This window comes from Pelophylax lessonae (assembly GCF_965119305.1).
Source record: "Pelophylax lessonae genome assembly, chromosome: 6".
NCBI classification, from domain to species: Eukaryota; Metazoa; Chordata; class Amphibia; order Anura; family Ranidae; genus Pelophylax; species Pelophylax lessonae.
This window is the reverse complement of record NC_138773.1, coordinates 227,076,979-227,098,642: the sequence shown is the minus strand read 5'-3', so window position 1 is coordinate 227,098,642 and position 21,664 is coordinate 227,076,979. Positions and strand designations below refer to the sequence as shown.

The 21,664-nt window shown below is 43.4% G+C and overlaps 1 protein-coding gene across 1 annotated transcript in view; it reads right to left on the bottom strand.

The window, feature by feature from the left end:
- DRC11 (dynein regulatory complex subunit 11) overlaps window positions 1-17,057 on the bottom strand; it is a 315,369-nt gene extending 298,312 nt beyond the window's left edge. The window contains exon 1 of the mRNA XM_082262397.1: window positions 16,745-17,057. Coding sequence (XP_082118523.1) covers window positions 16,745-16,755 — 11 coding nt within the window. The 5' untranslated portion in view covers window positions 16,756-17,057. The remainder of the gene's footprint in view (window positions 1-16,744) is intronic.
- Window positions 17,058-21,664: the final 4,607 nt, after the last annotated feature.

The window sequence follows — 21,664 nt, the reverse complement described above, 5'->3', positions numbered from 1 at the left end:
ATACCAGATTTGAAAATGTTTCCTACCAGTTTCAGTAGCTTTACAGAAACATGTGTGTAGCACCCTTTAAGGTAGGTGCAAGGCAAATTATAAAGGATGCCCTGTCTGCTTATCAGAGGGGTCTAATTGTTCAGCTAGGCTGTCATGTGTTCCCAGGTGTGCTTGTTGAGCTTAGGGAGTCTCCCCACTGTGTCCAATGGGGGCTCTCATTTGACAGTGGAGGAAACCTGGCCAATAGCACACCAGGGCTTGTATCTATCCCAGAGGGCAGAATCTGCCGCAATGCATCCTGGGAAGGGATATAAGACTGAGGGGAGCACAAGACAGGGTGTCTTTGGCGGGAAGCAGAGTCCCAGGAGGAGGGTGACGGATGTCTCTCCTCCTGTCAGCACTAGTGAAGGTGTCCTTGGCCATCGGCCTGAAGGACAGAGGGTTGAGCTGAGCTGCAAGAAAGGGATCCAGTGTGCGTGTGGAGCTGCGTGTGGAGCTGCTGGGCAGGCATTTTCGGGAAAGCAATGTCGTGAGTACTGGAAACTACCCAGGGGTCTGCCTAGGATAGGGGACCACTCCAGGAGGTCTGAGGGATCCAGAGCCAGCTAATCAGTAGAGAAGGCTTAGAAAGGGGGTGCCAGTGTCTGAGCCTTGAAGATAAGTGTAAGAAAGGGGCACCGGTGCGGGCCCTGAAGTGTTACAGCAGTGCCGCAGATCAACAAGTAGCTACCTCAGCCAGGAGGGCTAAAGGGAGTAGTACAGAGGACTTTGTGCCACAAAGGAGTGTCAGAAGTCAGTTCAGAGTTAACCGACAGCAAGTCAGTGTTAACCAGCACCAACCGGCGTTGACCGGCATCAAGTCAGTGTCAATAGCCATTTTTAAGTTGTCCCCTTCAAATTGTGCACTCATCCCTTCTCCCATCCAAGTTCTCAATAAACCTAAAAAACCCAAGGACACTGAACTGTTTCTTGTCTCAGTACTCACACTTGGGAGAACATGCTTAACCACTTAAGCCCGGGAGGATTTGGCTGCTCAAAGACCAGGGCCTATTTTGCAATTCGGCACTGCGTGACTTTAACGGACAATTGCGCGGTCGTGCGACGCTGTACCCAAATTAAATTGACGTCCTTTTTTTCCCACAAACAGAGCTTTTGTTTTGGTGGTATTTGATCACCTGTGCGATTTTCACTTTTTGCGCTATAAACAAAAAAAGAGCGACAATTTTGAAAAAATAACAATATTTTTCAAATTTTTTTATATGAAATTCCCCCCAAAAAATGTAAAAAGCTAAATTTTTTAACATTTTAGGCCAATTTCTTTTCTGCTACATATTTTTGTTAAAAAAAATCGCAATAAGCGTATTTTGATTGGTTTGCGCAAAAGTTATTGCGTTTACTAACTATGGGAAAGATTTATGTTTTTTTATTTTTATTGTTTTTTTTTTTAACAAGTAATGGCGGCGATCTGCGATTTTTTTTGCGGGACTGCGACATTGCGGCGGACAGATCGGACCCTTGACTGACAACCTTCGTGTGGGACACAGGCATCAGGTGCCAGAAGGAGGACTCACACTGTGCACAGGAGGAGGCCTGGAGTACCTTGGAACAGCATGTCCTCAGTGTACTAGCATCACTATGAAAGTGCAAGCGTGGAGTCAATGTTGACAGTGTGGCTATCTGCTGCTGCGGGCAGAGAGAAGTGAATGCCGGCCCAAGCAGATGTGTGTATCTTGGGAGTCTGGATTCACTCAAGAGGAAGAGGTGACCGGTGCAGAGTCCAGGTTCCTCCGCGGAGGCGGGATCGGCATGATTCATGTGGTGATGAAGCTGGATGCCATGCAAGCTGACAGTGGACCAGCATTATCAGTGAGAGGGATTCGGTCACTCTGGGGAGAGGGTGCATGCCTGTTCAACCGGCTGGGAAGTGGCCGGAGGATGCATCGATACCTACCACAGCAGCAGTAAGGTCTGCTTCTGTTCTCATTCCGCAAAAAACATGGCCCGCAGCCATCAAGGCCAGTGGTGAGGAGGAAGTTGGGATTGTCAATGTGGGATCCCCCTTGTTCCAGTATAAGTACGGATCTATTGAGGAGGGGATCGATGATTGAGGATCCACTGATGAGACGGAATGGGATTGGGGTTCTGAGGCTGAGAGCAGCTCACCAGGCCCTGAAGTCGTCACTGTTCCTGATAAGGAAACCAAAGAGGCCATAGAAAGAGGAGAGTTAGCTTAAAACTGGGGTTCTGTGAGGCCTACACTAAGAGAATTCCAGATTTGGCTCCACCTGTAAACTATGCCCGGCTCGGGACCAAAAAGAGGCATATGACTCTTTGATTATGAGGAAAGAGACCCCTTTTTCTTTGCAAGGGAGAGGCAATAGGAAGACCCTCCCCCGATTATCCAGAATGCAGAGGTGGATGCAACGCAAGGTGGCGATGGAGTATGGATATGATTATCCATATGCTCCTAGGAAGGTCATGCTACTCATTGAGAAACAAAGGGACTTCTGGTGTGATGAAGCAATTTGGGACTTCCTCTTCGTCCCCAAACCTTTTAGAGACTCAACCAGGGCTGACCTTAAAGAAAAATCAGATGCAGTAAAAACCCAATGGTTCTATGTGTGGTCCATTTACATTGATAGAGTGGAGGTCCACTGTCCAGATGGATCAGGCCAGGCCTGGTCCATCTAAATGCGGGACAGTCAGGGCGCCCTTGTCAGGGTTCCCCACCCAGAATACTATATCTGAACAGATTTCCTTTTTGTTGCAAGGCTATGTATCCAAGGCTGGCTAGCCATCATATGGAAAAATAAATATAATGCTGAATTATACAAGTTATTGTTCAGTTGAAATAGTTGTGCTGTTCTACAGATCCCTTGAGCCATCGGGCCTCTTTAAGTTTATGGGTTACTGAAGTCACATCAATTACATTCACAAGGAACATCAATCACTGACTCAAAATACTGTATTAGTATTTTTGAAATGTTTTTTCTTACTTGAAAAATATGCGCATATCTTTAGTCCATCCCAGTAGCTGTAGCTGCTGTTTTTTAGTTTGTCTAGCTCTTCATAGCAGCCAGCTGAGGGTGTGATACAGTGAGGGAAAATGGTATTTGATCCCCTGCTGATTTTGTACATTTGTCCACTGACAATGAAATGATCAGTCTATAAATTTAATAGTAGGTTTTTTTTTTTTTTTTTTTTTTAACAGTAAGAGACAGAATAACAACAAAAAATCCAGCAAAACACATTTGAAAAAAGTTATAAATTGATTTGAATTTTAATGAGTGAAATAAGTATTTGCCCCTTCGCAAAACATGACTTAGCACTTGGTGGCAAAACCCTTGTTGGCAATCACAGAAGTCAGACGTTTCTTGTAATTGGCCACCAGGTTTGCACACTTCTTAGGAGGGATTTTGCCCCACTCCTCTTTGCAGATCCTCTCCAAGTCATTAAGGGTTTAAGGCTGATGTTTGGTAACTCGAACCTCCAGCTTCCTCCACGTATTTCCTATGAGATTAAGGTCTTGAGACTGGCTAAGCCAATCCAGGACCTTAATGTGCTTCTCCTTGAGCCACTCCTTTGTTGTCTTGGCCGTGTGTTTTGGGTCATTGTCATGCTGGAATACCCATCCACGACCCATTTTCAATGCCCTGGCTAAGGGAAGGAGGTATTCATCCAAGATTTGATGGTACATGGCCCTGTCCATTGTCCCTTTGATGCGGTGAAGTTGCCCTGTCCCCTTAGCAGACAAACACCCCCAAAGCATAATGTTTCCACCTCCATGCTTGACGGTGGGGATGGTGTTCTTGGAGTTATAGGAAGCATTCCTCCTCCTCCAAACAGGGCAAGTTGAGTTGATGCCAAAGAGCTCAATTTTGATCTCATCTGACCACAACACTTTCCCCCAGTTCTTCTCTGAATCATTCAGATGTTCATTAGCAAAGATGGGCCTGTACATGTGCTTTCTTGAGCAGGGGGACTTTGCGGGAGCTGCAGGATTTCAGTCCTTCATGGCGTAGTGTATTACCAATTGTTTGAAAACTATGGTCCCAGCTGCCTTGAGATCATTGACAAGATTCACACATGTAGTTCTGGGCTGATTCCTCACCGTTCTCATGATCTTTGAAACTCCACGAGGTTAGTTCTTGCATGGAGCCCCAGATCGGGGGAGAATGATCGCACCAACTGCTGTCACCCTCTCGCCAAGATGCTTGCCGATGGTCTTGTAGACCATTCCAGCCTTGTGTAGGTCTACAATCTTATCCCAGATTGTAGACCTACACAACACTGGACAGCTCTTTGGTCTTGGCCATGGTGGAGAGATTGGAATCTGATTGACTGATTGCTCCTGTGGACAGGGGTCTTTTATACAGATAACAAGCTGAGATTAGGAGCACTCCTTTTAGGAGAGTACCCCTTATCTTAGCTCGTTACCTGTATATAAGGCACCTGGGAGCCAGAAATCTTGCTGATTGATAGGGGATCAAATACTTATTTCACTCATTAAAATGCAAATCAATTTATAACTTTTTTGAAATGCATTTTCTGGATTTTTCTGTTGTTATTCTGTCACACTGTTAAAATAAACCTACCATTAAAATTTTAGACTGATCATTTCTTTGTCAGTGGGAAAACATATAAAATCAGCAGGGGATCAAATACTTTTTCTTCACCGTACATCCGCTTCCTGCTAATTGAAAAACTACATCTACTATGGTTCCTAAAGTGCCACCCTGCCCCCTCTCCCCCCTCACTGTACTGCTGTTCTGTCTGAGCCACAGTGCAAAAATTCAGTCCCTTGCAGCCTTTAGATGTGCATGTTCCAGGAAGGAAGCTAGCCTCTGGATGGTGTATACTTGAGCTATGCAGTCTGCCCATCCATTGCTTGCCTACATTCCCAGACCTATTTCTGGAACAGTATTCAAGCAACTAATCAGGACAGCACAGCTACAGTCTGCACAATCCAGTAGCCAGCAGGAAGGAACATGCTTATCTAAAGGGATGCTGGAGATGTGTTTCTACACCTAGAAGGGTGATTTTTGTTTGATGCCTCAAGTCAAAAAAGAGGGGGTGGGACTTTTACGGGCAAGTGAGTTTATACACAATTTGTAAAAAAATAGTCAAGATTTATTTATATATACAATATTGTTTACAATGATACATATATCCAGTGCATATGTGTTTTGGGTTATAGACCCAAGTGGTGTTTAAAAGGAAGGAAAGTTTTGGAGAATATCCGTGACATAGGTGAAAAGGTGACTTTTATTTTGGACGTTGCTCTCTGTTTTTTCAGGCGTGTTGCTTGAAAATGTTTCACAGAGATCCAACTGTGAGTCCAAAGCGCATTTCCGACGCGTTTCGGCTATAGGGTAGCCTTTTTCAAGGGCTTTGGGTTATCACTATTCTGTAAAGATAGTGATAGATGTTATTTGAGTCTTTTGTATTTTAATAAAGTATTTTTTGACTTGGTATTTTTTAATTCATATATACATACTTTTTCTGTTTATTTCTGTGAGCCTCCTTTTGCCTGGATGGATTCGCAGCAGGAACCACTATGGTGCAGTCTGAGGAATATATATATATATATATATATATATATATATATATATATATATGCGTTATATATTGTTTGTTTGATGTATATTAGGTTTGAAGGTAAGTATATGACTTACTGTATTGTTGTCTTCCAATTTTGAAGTTGGAATGTGGGAGGTAATATCCTATTCTTATGATGAATGGATCTGAGAATACATACATGTAATGTTAAATATTTGATGATTGTGCACGGTAGTGGAATAGGTTTTTTGTTGATTTTTTAGGTGGGGTACTTACAGTAGAAGTAACTTTTCCCCTTTTAGTTGATAGTTTTTTGAAGGTTTTTTCTTTTTTATATAGTATTAAGTTTTTCTGAAAGATATTCCAGGTTATTTTGTTAGAATGTCTCAACACATGTACACTCGTATGTGCACACATGTGCATACATGCATGCATGTACACGTATGCACGAATATACAGGTGTGAGCATATACACTTACTCTTATATCGTAGGTATGTAGTAAAGGAGACCTTTTTCCTCCTGCACAATCATTAGTATGTGGTAGTCACAGTTATTGTGTAGACTTACTGTTGGTAAGAGGTTATATATAAAGTAAATAATATATATACACATGGAGTCCAGTGAGCTAAAAAGTGCTGATTTTATTATTCAAGTGACTTGTGGTATTTCCGGTGGATGATGGGTCATCCTTAAAGGACTTACTGTTTAGTGGTTGCTTCCTCGTGCTGCCATTCAGTCTCTCCAGTCCCTTCAGTGTGAGGGGATCGTGGAGAGACGTTGGTTCCCCGGCCTTATAAAGCCTGTTGCGCAGGCGCCGTGGGTCCCGCACGTACTCGGCTAGATTACGCAATTGGCGCGGTCCGGGTTACTGCGCATGCGCCCGAAGGTGCGCGCGCATCCCGAGGTCCGTCATTGCGTATTGGCCGCCGACACGGAGAGGAGGAACCAAGATCCCTGGGAGGGGGATCTTGATGGGGAAGATGGTATGTCCCGGTGTTCCATCTTAACCCCTGGTTGTCCAGGGGCTTACCGTGCCGGGTGCGATTTTATCCAGGTTAATATGAGGCTCAAGCAAACAAAACAGAATAATCATATAATTAATGGAAATCAAACATTGATATCACATAATAAGTCATATATACGCAAGTAATAGAGCAAAAAGAATAAATGGGAAAAAAATTTTTTTTAGTTTTAACAGCAGTTTCAAGAGTATAATTCTCTGGTTTATATGGGGGCAATCAGGCTTGGGGTATATTCTGGGAAGAGGGAGGGGAAAGGGGAAGGGAGGGATAATATAGGGATAATAATGGTAAAGAATAATAAATAATATGAAATAAAAAATATTAATAAATAAAAAAATTAAAAGATAATAATAGTAGAATAAAGTAAATGAAATAAGGTAAAAGGGGGGAGGGAGGGGGTGGTGAGGGAGTTTTATTTTGTTTTGATGAACCTGGATAAGGGGTTTCTTCATGGTAAAGTATCTCTATGGGGTAGTATCCTGTGAGATGGATGTCACATTGTTTTTTAGTTAGCAAAACTATGTACAAGAATTTTGGTGAATGGATGAGAATACTTCCTTTTTAGGAAAGATGGGTATCTATTGTCATATTCAGTCAGTTTTTCCCGAGGCGAAACCCTCAAGGAAGGGACGGAAACTTACGATCTCGTTTAGGCCTGGTGGTCTGGTTGCCTTTAAATGTTGTATCCATCTTGTTTCTATTTGGAGGAGTCTTTTGTTCCAGTCTTTTTTTTTTTTTTTTTTTTTTTTTTTTTTTTATTAAAGACATTAATTTATTTGCCAGGAATTTACTTTTCAAAGCCATGTATACCAAACCTACAACAGTGGAACAACCACCTAACCTAACAGCTGCTGAACTTCGAGCCATAAAGGACCTTAACCTACTACTGGAGGAGGGTGGCCTAGAGGATTGGCCTGAACAAGAGAACCAATCAGATACAGACGAGGAGGAAGAAGAAGATAACTCTACAGAAACCACACAAACAGGTTTTAAAAAGAAATCACAAAAATTTCCACCCCTAAATCTAAACCCGGCCATCGCACTGTTTGTTCGGGAAATTACAAAAGATATTGAAAAACTAAAAGAGGACCACAAGACACAAAATCTTACCAAAAACCAAAAATTAGCAATAAAAGAACTACAAAATCTGGAAGAAATTACAATCAAACCACCCGATAAAGGCGGTAATATCGTAATTATGAATAATGAAAATTACAAAAAAATGTGTTTGAAAATTTTGAATAACCCCAACTGTTACAAAAGAATATCACCAGTTATGATCAACGCCTTTAATGAAGATTTCAACATAATACTAGACAAAGCCCTCAATGTAGGGATAATTACGGAAACCCTATGGAATTTCATGAAGATTAAACATCCACGAACACCAACCTTCTACGCCCTCCCCAAGGTACATAAAAACAAAACAAACCCACCAGGCAGACCTATAGTCTCAGGAAACGGAAATATTACCGAGACTACAAGTCAGGTAATTGACGCACACCTAAAACCGTACGTCACCAACCTACCTTCATACATCAAGGACACGGTACACCTCCTTCAAATCTTGGAAGATATGATTATACCAGAAACAGCATTCCTTATTACAGTTGACGTAGAATCGCTGTATAATAATATCCCACATAAAAAAGGAATAGATATTATTAAAAAAACACTAAGTCAAAGAAGTGACCGGGAAACTAAATTTAATGAATTCATCACCCGGATGTTGGAATATATTCTTAATCATAATTACTTCACCTTTGATGGTAATTACTATTTGCAGACATGTGGCGTAGCGATGGGCACAAGTTGTGCCCCATCCTACGCCAACATATATCTGGGAGATTGGGAAAGAGAATTCCTAAACAATGAAGAAAACCGTATGTATACCGACCATATACTATTATGGCAAAGATATCTGGACGATATCCTGATCGTATGGGATGGACCAGAAGAACAAATAAAAGGATGCCTAAATAAAATGAATACCAACAATCATAACATGTTTTTTACGTCAAATTATAGTAATACAAAAGTAGCATTTCTGGATACCTGGATAATAAAAGATGAAATTGGCCAAATACAGACAACACTTTACAGGAAGGAGACTGCAGGAAATACTATTCTACATGCCTCCAGCTTTCACCCCACACCCCTTAAAAGAGCTATTCCATATAGCCAATACCTGAGACTTAAAAGAAACTGTAAAGCCGATCAAGACTTCCAACAGGAAGCAAGACTTCTAACTGAAAGACTCATCCAAAGGGGATACACAAAAAGTACCCTCAGAAAAGCTTACAATAAGGTCAATATACAATCAAGACAAGAAATCCTATTCAAAAAGAAAGAGAAAAAAACTACGAAGGAAAGTGACAATACCAGGATTATAATGAGATATACCAACGAATATCCAAAGATCAAAAGGATACTACAAAAACACTGGCCTATACTTAAAGAAGATCCTACATTAAAACATCTTATACCAGACACCCCAAGGATTACATACCGAAAAGCTGGCTCTCTACAACAGAACCTCACGCATAGCGAATATAAAGAGGGAAGCAGGAAAGACCCCTGTAAAGCCAAAGGCACATTCCCCTGTGGAAGTTGTGCCCAATGTAAGGTCATCCAAAAATGCACTGATACAATACTTCCCAACGGTGAAGAATTCAGACCCAAACACTTCGTTAATTGTAGGACTAGAGGAGTAATATACCTCATGCGCTGCGAATGTGGATCATATTACATTGGCAAAACCAAACAAGAGATGGGAAAGAGAATAAACAAACATATAAACAGTATGGAGCTATGCAACCCCTATCTCCCTTTGGGGAGACACGTAATATACCAACACGGCTACAAAATGCCCAAAGTGACATTTATTGCTCTTGAGAGAATACATATTCCACACAGGGGAGGAGACTGGAACAAAAGACTCCTCCAAATAGAAACAAGATGGATACAACATTTAAAGGCAACCAGACCACCAGGCCTAAACGAGATCGTAAGTTTCCGTCCCTTCCTTGAGGGTTTCGCCTCGGGAAAAACTGACTGAATATGACAATAGATACCCATCTTTGATAAAAAGGAAGTATTCTCATCCATTCACCAAAATTCTTGTACATAGTTTTGCTAACTAAAAAACAATGTGACATCCATCTCACAGGATACTACCCCATAGAGATACTTTACCATGAAGAAACCCCTTATCCAGGTTCATCAAAACAAAATAAAACTCCCTCACCACCCCCTCCCTCCCCCCTTTTACCTTATTTCATTTACTTTATTCTACTATTATTATCTTTTAATTTTTTTATTTATTAATATTTTTTATTTCATATTATTTATTATTCTTTACCATTATTATCCCTATATTATCCCTCCCTTCCCCTTTCCCCTCCCTCTTCCCAGAATATACCCCAAGCCTGATTGCCCCCATATAAACCAGAGAATTATACTCTTGAAACTGCTGTTAAAACTAAATTTTTTTCCATTTATTCTTTTTGCTCTATTACTTGCGTATATATGACTTATTATGTGATATCAATGTTTGATTTCCTTTAATTATATGATTATTCTGTTTTGTTTGCTTGAGCCTCATATTAACCTGGATAAAATCGCACCCGGCACGGTAAGCCCCTGGACAACCAGGGGTTAAGATGGAACACCGGGACATACCATCTTCCCCATCAAGATCCCCCTCCCAGGGATCTTGGTTCCTCCTCTCCGTGTCGGCGGCCAATACGCAATGACGGACCTCGGGATGCGTGCGCACCTTCGGGCGCATGCGCAGTAACCCGGACCGCGCCAATTGCGTAATCTAGCCGAGTACGTGCGGGACCCACGGCGCCTGCGCAACAGGCTTTATAAGGCCGGGGAACCAACGTCTCTCCACGATCCCCTCACACTGAAGGGACTGGAGAGACTGAATGGCAGCACGAGGAAGCAACCACTAAACAGTAAGTCCTTTAAGGATGACCCATCATCCACCGGAAATACCACAAGTCACTTGAATAATAAAATCAGCACTTTTTAGCTCACTGGACTCCATGTGTATATATATTATTTACTTTATATATAACCTCTCACCAACAGTAAGTCTACACAATAACTGTGACTACCACATACTAATGATTGTGCGGGAGGAAAAAGGTCTCCTTTACTACATACCTACGATATAAGAGTAAGTGTATATGCTCACACCTGTATATTCGTGCATACGTGTACATGCATGCATGTATGCACATGTGTGCACATACGAGTGTACATGTGTTGAGACATTCTAACAAAATAACCTGGAATATCTTTCAGAAAAACTTAATACTATATAAAAAAGAAAAAACCTTCAAAAAACTATCAACTAAAAGGGTAAAAGTTACTTCTACTGTAAGTACCCCACCTAAAAAATCAACAAAAAACCTATTCCACTACCCTGCACAATCATCAAATATTTAACATTACATGTATGTATTCTCAGATCCATTCATCATAAGAATAGGATATTACCTCCCACATTCCAACTTCAAAATTGGAAGACAACAATACAGTAAGTCATATACTTACCTTCAAACCTCATACATCAAACAAACAATATATAACGCATATATATATATATATACATATATATATATATATATTCCTCAGACTGCACCATAGTGGTTCCTGCTGCGAATCCATCCAGGCAAAAGGAGGCTCACAGAAATAAACAGAAAAAGTATGTATATATGAATTAAAAAATACCAAGTCAAAAAATACTTTATTAAAATACAAAAGACTCAAATAACATCTATCACTATCTTTACAGAATAGTGATAACCCAAAGCCCTTGAAAAAGGCTACCCTATAGCCGAAACGCGTCGGAAATGCGCTTTGGACTCACAGTTGGATCTCTGTGAAACTTTTTCAAGCAACACGCCTGAAAAAACAGAGAGCAACGTCCAAAATAAAAGTCACCTTTTCACCTATGTCACGGATATTCTCCAAAACTTTCCTTCCTTTTAAACACCACTTGGGTCTATAACCCAAAACACATATGCACTGGATATATGTATCATTGTAAACAATATTGTATATATAAATAAATCTTGACTATTTTTTTACAAATTGTGTATAAACTCACTTGCCCGTAAAAGTCCCACCCCCTCTTTTTTGACTTGAGGCATCAAACAAAAATCACCCTTCTAGATACACAGGGACGGAGGCAAAAAACTACTACTCTGCTATAGGATCAAAACAAACCCCTTCGTGTTTCTACACCTAGGCACATTGCTTGTCATTAGGTACAGTCTCAGTAATGGATTGCTTAAGAATGAATAGTAGACACAGGCATAAAGGAAATGACTGCAGACAAGATCTTTGAAACAATTCTAAGGTATTTATGGGGGCTAAATGTACACAGAATTTTAAAGAAATAATTCATCATTGAGTGGAGACACCCTAAAACAGGATGTGTTACCTGCTGGTTTACCATGTGAAAATAAAGAGGAAAAGGGCTCAAAAAAGAAAACGAATGTAGCCACCACATGTAAGGATCAGTAAGCTGCAATATATTACATTTTTGTTTTTTTGGATACCGCTTACCTAACTGATACATGAGGAGTTTTTATAACACCTCTTTTAGACAAAGCGCTGTCTGCTGAGATCAGCACAGGGTCAGAGCAGGTTCCCTGCTGATCAGAGCAGAGCAGGGCAGATGTCAGATCTGTGGCTCAGTTTGTGCAGAGCTGAGCTCTATGGGAGGTTAGGTGTGTAGCACCCTACAGGTAGGTGCTAGGTAAAGTATAGTGGGCCTTGGCTGCCTAAAAGCAGGGCCATGATTTCAGCTGGTTGTCATGTCTCCCAGGTGTGTTTGCTGAGAGGGGAGTCTCCCCACTGGCTCCATGAGAGGGATCTCATTGGACAGTGGAGGAAACCCAATCAGAGACACACTCAGGCCTGTATCTACCCCAGAAGGCATATTCTGCCGCAGAGGATTCTGGGAGTGGGTATGAGTTTTGAGGGAACGCATGACGCAGCATCTTTGGCGGGAAGCATAGTCCCAGTAGGGAGAGTACGGCTGTCTCTCCTCCCGCCAGAGGAAGCGGGTGTCTCGGGTGGTGGCCTGGGAATCCAAAGAGTGCTGACCTGACCTGCAGAGGGGATCCGGTGTGCCGAGAACCAGCGGAGAGAGAGAGAGGGGTCCAGTTCCAGGAAAGCCTACAAAGGTCGTGAGTACTGTGGACTGCCCCTGGGGGTCTGTCTCAGAGGGGACCACTCCGGAGAAGGTTCTAGGGATCCAGGAGTCAGCTAACTGTTAAAGGGGGTGCCTAGTCAGAGGACCCTGAAGTGTAGAGGGGGTACCTGTGGTTGTGCCCTGAAGAGTCAGTGTACAGTGTGTAGTGTACAGAGTTAATAGTTGCAGCAGCACAAGCAGTGACAAGGAGCTACCTCGGTCAGTGAAGGGTTGGAGGGAGCTGTTCAGTGACTTTTGAGCTAAAGCAGTGTCAGGAGTCAAGTGTTCTACAGTCCTGGATTTTCTGAGTTAACAAATAAGTTAAAGTTGAGGTCACTAATTCAACCAAGCAGTATTTGCAAGCATCAGGAAGCGCTGGTCGGCATTCAGCTGGCGCCAAGACAGCGCTAGTGAGCAGTTTTGTACAAAGTCCCAGTTAAGCCTAGAAGAGCCAGAGGAGTATCCCACTCATTCCTTTCTCCCATCCCCAATATACAATAAACAAAACAACCAAAGATGCCAGAATGGTCATTGTCTCGATCCTCACACCTGGGTTCACAACTTAAATGTGTTGGAAGCGTTACCGGTACTGATAGCAGACCCACCTCAGGCCCAAGGCCTGGAAACCTTGCTAGAGGTGTAAACGGACCTTGCTGTTCTTTACATCTGGCTGCCTCTGATCCACTCTGCAAAATCAGAAAAGGATGCAATCCTCTTCCTTTTTTTTTTTTTTTTGGTTGACTGGAAGGGACCTGGAGGTAGATGGGTGTAAATGGGCACAAGTCCATTTATACCCACCTGTCCATAGGGCAGCATGGACCATCCGATCAGGTCGCCTGAAAAAATGACAGGGAGACCAGATTGGAACGGCCGTGTGAAAGGGACCTTATAGTCCAGCTGGGGTAGATACTGACTAATAAATGGGCTTAAATAAAGGGAAGTAGGGTGATGGCGCTGCCTATAAGAGCAAATTAAATTACAATGGACACATCAAATGGTGAATTCAATAAAGTGACTTTTGCATATGAATAAATATCATAACATAAACATGAATTGCAATATGATGCTGATCAAATAAAGTGCTTGGAAAATAAAGTGCTTATTGAATATGGTATTGTCGTGCACGTGTGGCAATACCCAACTGTATCATACAGTGTATAAGGGTGCTTTAGGTGCTAAAAAGGAACTGGTAAGCAAAGAGCATAAGTGAACATAAAAGAAGAAAAAAATATGAAAGATATATATAATATAAGTATAGTCCAGGTGGGTGCTGGTGTGCTAAAAAGGTGAATAGTCCAAATAGTGAAAATTATTTATAGTCCAGTGACTAGATTTAATATAGAAGATGTCCAAAAAAAGGTTTCCTTATATATAATAGAGATAGGTGGGTGGTTAGTGGCAATCTCTTAGATTCCAAAGGGTGACCCCGTGCTGTGTGGTAGGGTGCTGCTTGATCCTTTCTGGTAAAAAAACGTACTCACCAGAAGCACCCACCCCACACAGGGGTATCAGGTGGGTGTGTATAAATCAAGGGTCTCAGTGTCTCCCCACCTCCTGGATCGTAAGTCCTGGAAGTAGCCTTGGAGGTCCTAACTGGAGGCATCCCTGGGGTACTCAATAGGTCCTGGAAGTGGCCTTGGAGGTCCTAACTGGAGATATCCCTGGGGTACTAATGGGTCCTATTGCTCTCCTATAGGCCAGGAATGTTCCGAGGGGTCCACCAGATACAACTCATAGCCGTATACCAAGGGATAGATAAACAAGGCACATAGCGTGATACCGTTTGGATAATTTTATTAAATAAATAATAGAGAGGTACTCACATTCAGAAGTAAATAAACGAGCATAGATACGAGTGTGGAGCGCTATGCGGTCCAAGCCTCGTTTGCAATGTACAGAAACCGGAAGTGACGCGACACGCCGTACGCGTTTCGTAATCAATACGTCCTCAGCGTACGGCGTGTCGCGTCACTTCCGGTTCCTGTACATTGCAAACGAGGCTTGGACCACATAGCGCTCCACACTCGTATCTATGCTCGTTTATTTACTTCTGAATGTGAGTACCTCTCTATTATTTAATTAATAAAATTATCCAAACGGTATCACGCTATGTGCCTTGTTTATCTATCCCTTGGTATACGGCTATGAGTTGTATCTGGTGGACCCCTCGGAACATTCCCGGCCTATAGGAGAGCAATAGGACCCATTAGTACCCCAGGGATATCTCCAGTTAGGACCTCCAAGGCTACTTCCAGGACTTACGATCCAGGAGGAGGGGAGACACTGAGACCCTTGATTTATACACACCCACCTGATACCCCTGTGTGGGGTGGGTGCTTCTGGTGAGTAAGTTTTTTTACCAGAAAGGATCACGCAGCACCCTACCACACAGCACGGGGTCACCCTTTGTAATCTAAGAGATTGCCACTAACCACCCACCTATCTCTATTATATATAAGGAAACCTTTTTTTGGACATCTTCTATATTAAATCTAGTCACTGGACTATAAATAATTTTCACTATTTGGACTATTCACCTTTTTAGCACACCAGCACCCACCTTGACTATACGTTTATTATATATATCTTTCATATTTTTTTCTTCTTTTATGTTCACTTATGTTCTTTGCTTACCAGTTCCTTTTTAGCACCTAAAGCACCCTTATACACTGTATGATACAGTTGGGTATTGCCACACGTGCACGACAATACCATATTCAATAAGCACTTTATTTTCCAAGCACTTTATTTGATCAGCATCATATTGCAATTTATGTTTATGTTATGATATTTATTCATATGCAAAAGTCACTTTATTGAATTCACCATTTGATGTGTCCATTGTAATTTAATTTGCTCTTATAGGCAGCGCCATCACCATACTTCCCTTTATTTTACACTTAGTCCTCGGACTAAAATACAGGGCGGCTGCAGCCTACACTTACACGCATTTATTTATCATAGTATATCTATTCGTATTTATTCACCTTTGTTACACTTTTTGTCCTATCCAAATAGAATTCCTTCGCGCGGAGTTTATACATTTCAAATGGGCTTAAATGTTTACATCTTCAAGAGAAAATGCTGCACCAGTGCCGATCATTTGGGTATGACAAGTTGGCTGGTGGGGAGGAATAGGCAATCTCCTCTGCAGCATAGATCACAGGCCTAGATAGCTAGGTTTCTGGTTATGTGACTAGCACAGAGGGTGGCCCGCAACCGAATGCAATGACGCGGTTACAGTGCACTGTTGCAGGGTTTAAGGAGTTAAAACAGCTAATCAGGAGGTGATATATTGCCTCCTTACCACCTGTCAAATGCCATCTGAAGAGCAATATAATGCAGAATGTTTGGAGGAACCCTGTTTGAGAAACCCTGCTCTGGAGGAACCCTGGTTGAGAAATCCTGCCCGGGAGGAACCCTGGTTGAGAAACCCTGCTCGGGAGGAACCCTGGTTGAGAAACCCTGCTCGGGAGGAACCCTGGTTGAGAAACCCTGCTCGGGAGGAACCCTGGTTGAGAAACCCTGCTCTGGAGGAACACAGGTTGGAAACACTGATCTAATTAAATGAAAATGAACTAGCATGCAAAATCAGTGCATGTATGGCCAGTATGACACTTACATACTTTTTTTTGTAAAATTGATTTTATCCTAAAATGGATAACTTTTGTTTCTTTTCTCCTAGTTTTGATTTTATAACCTGGGTGAAAAGGGGACTGGATACATAAACAATAAGCTGACATAAAGTTCATCATATGACTCTCAGTCAACAATTGGGTTTTTCTGTGAAATGCGTGTTTTGTAGAAGTCTGAGATACTTTGAGGTTAGGTAAAATTGAGAAACCTTTAGTCACTTGTAAGCCTGGAAATGATGAAGAAACCCTTCTATATAAATCAGGGGGTTTCCAAGGAGTCTACCACAGAAATAGAAAAGGGAACAGGCAATGTGGTACTTACGTGTGAGACATGACTGCCGCAATAATCGCCGTCTGTTCCCTGCGTTTACAAAATATTCAGAATCAGTAAAACAGAATGAGGTGTGGGGTTCCCCCTATTCCCTGAGAACATGACATCAATCCCTTATCGTAGGAGCTCTGGCTGAGCCTCTGACATGGCTCTGCTTCTGCTGTTTGTTTGGTAACTAAGGAAATAGTCATCAGCCCTGCAGGACGCACAGGACATTGCATAGCTATAGGTGACACACACTGCCACATGCAGCATGGCAATTGTGACAACTGTGTCCCCTGTCCTGATCTGTGTCTGTTTGTAGCAAACTGATCAGAAATCACAAATGAATATCATTGTAAATTAGAATGACATACAGTATGCAAGGGCTGCTATGGTGAATCAGATGATTACATTGTACAAATAAATGGGTTGTACATTGATATATATTTTCTGCATGGGGGTCCTGGAGATGTATGATCATGTGGGGTATGCAATGCTCTGCAGATGTGTGATCAGATGGGGTGTATGCAATGCTCTGCACAGGAGATGTGTGGTTGCGTGGGGTGTGCACAGGAGATGTGTGATCAGGTAGGGTATGCAATGCTCTGCACAGTAGATGTGTGATTCGATGGGGTGTATCAATGCTCTGCACAGGAGTTGTGTGGGGTATGTGATGCTCTGTACAGATGTGTGATTAGATGATGTGTATGCAATACTCTGCACAGGAGTTGTATCATCAGGTGGGTTGTGCAATACTCTGCAGGAGATGTGTGATCATGTGGGGTATGCAATGCCCTGCAAGAGATGTTTGATCAGGTGGGTTGTGCAATGCTCTGCAGAAAATATGTGATCGTATGGGGTATGCAATGCTCTGCAGGAGATGTGTGGTCATATGTGGAGTATGCAATGCTCTGCACAGGAGATGTATGATCAGGTGGGTTGTGCAATGCTCTGCAGGAGATGTGTGATCATAAGGGGTATACAATGTTCTGCAGATGTGTGATCAGGTGGGTTGTGCAATGCTCTGCAGGAGATGTGTGGTCATATGTGGAGTATGCAATGCTCTGCACAGGAGATGTATGATCAGGTGGTTTGTGCAATGCTCTGCAGGAGATGTGTGATCATAAGGGGTATACAATGTTCTGCAGATGTGTGATCAGGTGGGTTGTGCAATGCTCTGCAGGAGATGTGTGGTCATATGTGGAGTATGCAATGCTCTGCACAGGAGATGTATGATCAGGTGGTTTGTGCAATGCTCTGCAGGAGATGTGTGATCATAAGGGGTATACAATGCTCTGCAGATGTGTGATCAGGTGGGTTGTGCAATGCTCTGCACGCGATGTGTGATCATATAGTGTATGCAATTCTCTGCAAGAGATATGTGATCAAATGTGGAGTATGCAATGCTCTGCTTGTAAGATATATGATCATTTTCTGTATGTGATGTCCTGTAAAAGACAAACATCATATGGAGTGTGCAATACTCTGCACAGGAGATGTGTGAGCATGTGAAATATGTTGGTTATGTGTCGTATGTGATGCTGTGCATAGGAGATGTGTGATCGTGTGTGGGGTATGCAATGCTCTGCAGGAGGTGTGGTCATACATAAGGGTATGCAGTGCTGTGTACAGGAGATGTGTAGTCATATATGGGGTATGTGATTCTGCTGATGATAAGGTGGGAGGGGGGTGAGATGTATTATACCCGCACAGAAGGAGGATAGCTCGGAGCTCTGAGGTGTGCGGAGGATGATGACAGATAAGTGCTGTGGTAGATCCATGCAGGTCTGAGCCTCGGCTGTTGCTGGGCCCCGCCCCTTGGAAACGGTTTGTTTACACTGCGTCACCTTGTGTGCAGCGTGCAGATGCAGGACCCTGCGCATGCGCAGCTCTCTTCTGGAGCGTGGTTCAGCAGTTTGAGTGACTTTTAGTCCGCTACAGCGACGAGGGGGGGTAGTGGGGTCGTGTTTATGACCATCCCCCATGACATCACAGCACTAAAAACGAATCAACAGCACATCTATAGATGTGAACCTAGGCTAAATGCTTAAAGAGGAAGTAAAGTCTTCTTTAATTGTACTTACAGATAAACGTATAGAAAGGCCTACCTGTAGGTACTGTAAATAGTTCCTAAACTTGCACCGTTTAGAAGATATTCAGAGTGCATGCAGCTGATGATGTCATCGGCGCATTCACTCTGCAGGTCCAGCTCTCCTGCAATGTCATCCCGGCTCTGAGCCTCTGGCCACTTTACAGCGCCGGAGCCCGCAAAGCCGGAAGAAACTCCGGGGAAAAAGTAATCCGTCTCAGCGGTGTGCGGGCACCGCTGGAGGGCTTCGTTCTAAGGTAAGTGTTTCATAATGAGCTAGTATGCGATGCATACTAGCTCATTATGCCTTTGTCTTACAGTTTTTTTTTTCTCTTGGATTTTTTTCTCTTGGGTTTACAACCTCTTTAAAGCGGTTGTAAACGCAAAGAAAAAAAAACCCTGCAAGACAAAGACATAATGAGCTAGTATGCATCGAATACTAGCTCATTATGAAACACTTACCTTAGAACGAAGCCCCGACACGGACCCCCAGACACCGCTGTGGGAGCTGACATGATCCCTCGGCGTCTCTTCCGGGTTCAGCGGCTCCGGCACTGTGATTGGCCGGAGCCGCGATGACGTCACTCCCGCGCATGCGCCCGGGAGTCATTTTTCCGGCAATTCCTGGCAAGGAACTCTGAAGGTCTGCCGGACTTTCAGAGCGCATGCGCCGCTCGCGTTAGAGTCTGCATGCAAAGCAAATATCTCCTAAACTGTGGAGGTTTAGGAGATATTAATTGTACCTACAGGTAAGCCTTATTATAGGCTTACCTGTAGTTAAAAGTAAAAAAAAAGTGGTATACTACCGCTTTAAGGCCAGTTCACACCGGAACACACGCGTTTGAATGTGCGCATTCCCATGCGGGACAATTTCGACAGCCTAATCCTCTGAATGAGCTGCAAATCACACTCGAAGCATTACTTTTTGAAAACACACTACACCAAACCCCATGATACTGCAGTACTATTTGATTTGGTGCCCAAAAACCAATTGCAATATGCATTTGGAGTGCCATTGACAATACATCGGCCTCCGTATGCAGATCACAAGGGCAGGACATTCACCTGTGGTGCAGGAAATATGCACGGAATGCACCTTTCCCGCACCGTGTTTTGGTGTGAGCCGTCCCTGAGGCTGGGTTTACACTGGTGCGATGCAGGAACCACAGGGATTCCTGTGCAGGTTCCCGCATCACATCTTACTCGCAGGCAGTTCATACTGCTCTCTACAAACCTCTGTTAGTGTCCATATAAAGTTAGTGACACCCCCAAATTGGTTTGCAGTGCGAACTCTGAAATGGGATGGATTCGGATCGCATGAGACTGAAAACCCATGCGTTCCGATTCCAGGGCGGACCAAAAAAAAAGTCCTGCACTGTGCTTTATGAGAGGGCTCTCATTGGGCAGTGGAGGAAACCCGGTCAATGGCACACTCAGGCTTGTATCTACCCCAGAAAGGCAGATTCTGCCACACAGCATTCTGGGAGTGGGTATAAGTTTAAGGGGAGCACATGACGCAGCATTTTTGGCGGGAAGCAGAGTCCCAGGAGGGAGAGGACAGCTGTCTCTCCTCCTGTCAGAAGGATCGGGCGTCCCGGGTGGCTTGCCCGAGGGGACAGAGAGTAGAGCTAAGCTGAGCTGCAGAGAGGATCCGGTGTGCCGAGGACCAGTGGAGCTAAAGGGGTCCAGTTTCAGGAAAGCATTCCCAGTTCGTGAGTACTGCAATCTACCCCTGGGGGTCTTCCTAGCTGAAAGGGGACCACTCTGGTAAAGATCCAAGGGATCCAGGAGCTAGCTAGCGGTAAAGGGGGTGCCAGTGTTGATGCTGAAGTGCAAAGAGGGTGCCTAGTGAGAGGACCCTGAAGTGTAAAGAGGGTGCCTAGTGAGAGGACCCTGAAGTGTAGAGGGGGTGCCTAGTGAGAAGACCCTGAAGGCATTTTTTCTTCAGAATGTCCCAAGTTGTACCTAGTTGCGCCCTGTATCCATTCAGACACGGAGCCGCGATTTGGCCCCATCCCCTTTCTTTCCTCATTGCATGACTGACTTTGATTGACAGCAGCGGGAACCAATGTTGTCTCAGCCAATGAGCAGGGGAGTTCTGGGCATCTGAGACACTCCTGCAACATCGCTGGATCTAGATGGATCTCAGGTGAGTATTTGGGCTGCTGCACACAGAAGGCTTTTTATCTTAATGCATTGTAAAAAAACCTGCCTTTACAACACTTTATTATTATTCAGGATTTCTATAGCGCCAGCAGTTTACGCAGCGCTTTACAATGTTAGAGGGAGACAATACAATAAAATACAAGAGGATTAAAAGGGCCCTGCTCAGAAAAGCTTACAATCTAATAGGGTGGGGCAGGTGGTACAAGAGGTTGTAACAGTAGGGAATGAGCTGATGGAAGATTAGTTGGCGGTGTGATAGGCTTCCCTGAAGAGATGAGTTTTCAGGGATAGCCTGAAAGCAGCTAGAATAGGAGATAGCCGTACAGGTTGAGGTAGAGCGTTCCAGAGGATGGGAGAGGCCCTGGAGAAATCCTGGAGACGAGCATGAGAGGAGGAGACAAGGGAGCTTGAGAGCAGGAGGTCCTGAGAGGAGCGGAGAGGACGGTTTGGGTGCTATTTAGAGACAAGATTGGTGATGTAGCTCGGGGCAGAGTTGTGAATGGCTTTGTATGTTATGGTTAGTATTTAGAATTTAATTCGCTGGGCAATCGGGAGCCAGTGTAGGGATTGGTAGAGAGGGGAGGCAGACACTGAGCGGTTGGTAAGGTGGGTAAGCCTGGCAGCAGCATTCATGATGGACTGAAGAGGGGATAGCCTATGAAGTGGTAGGCCTA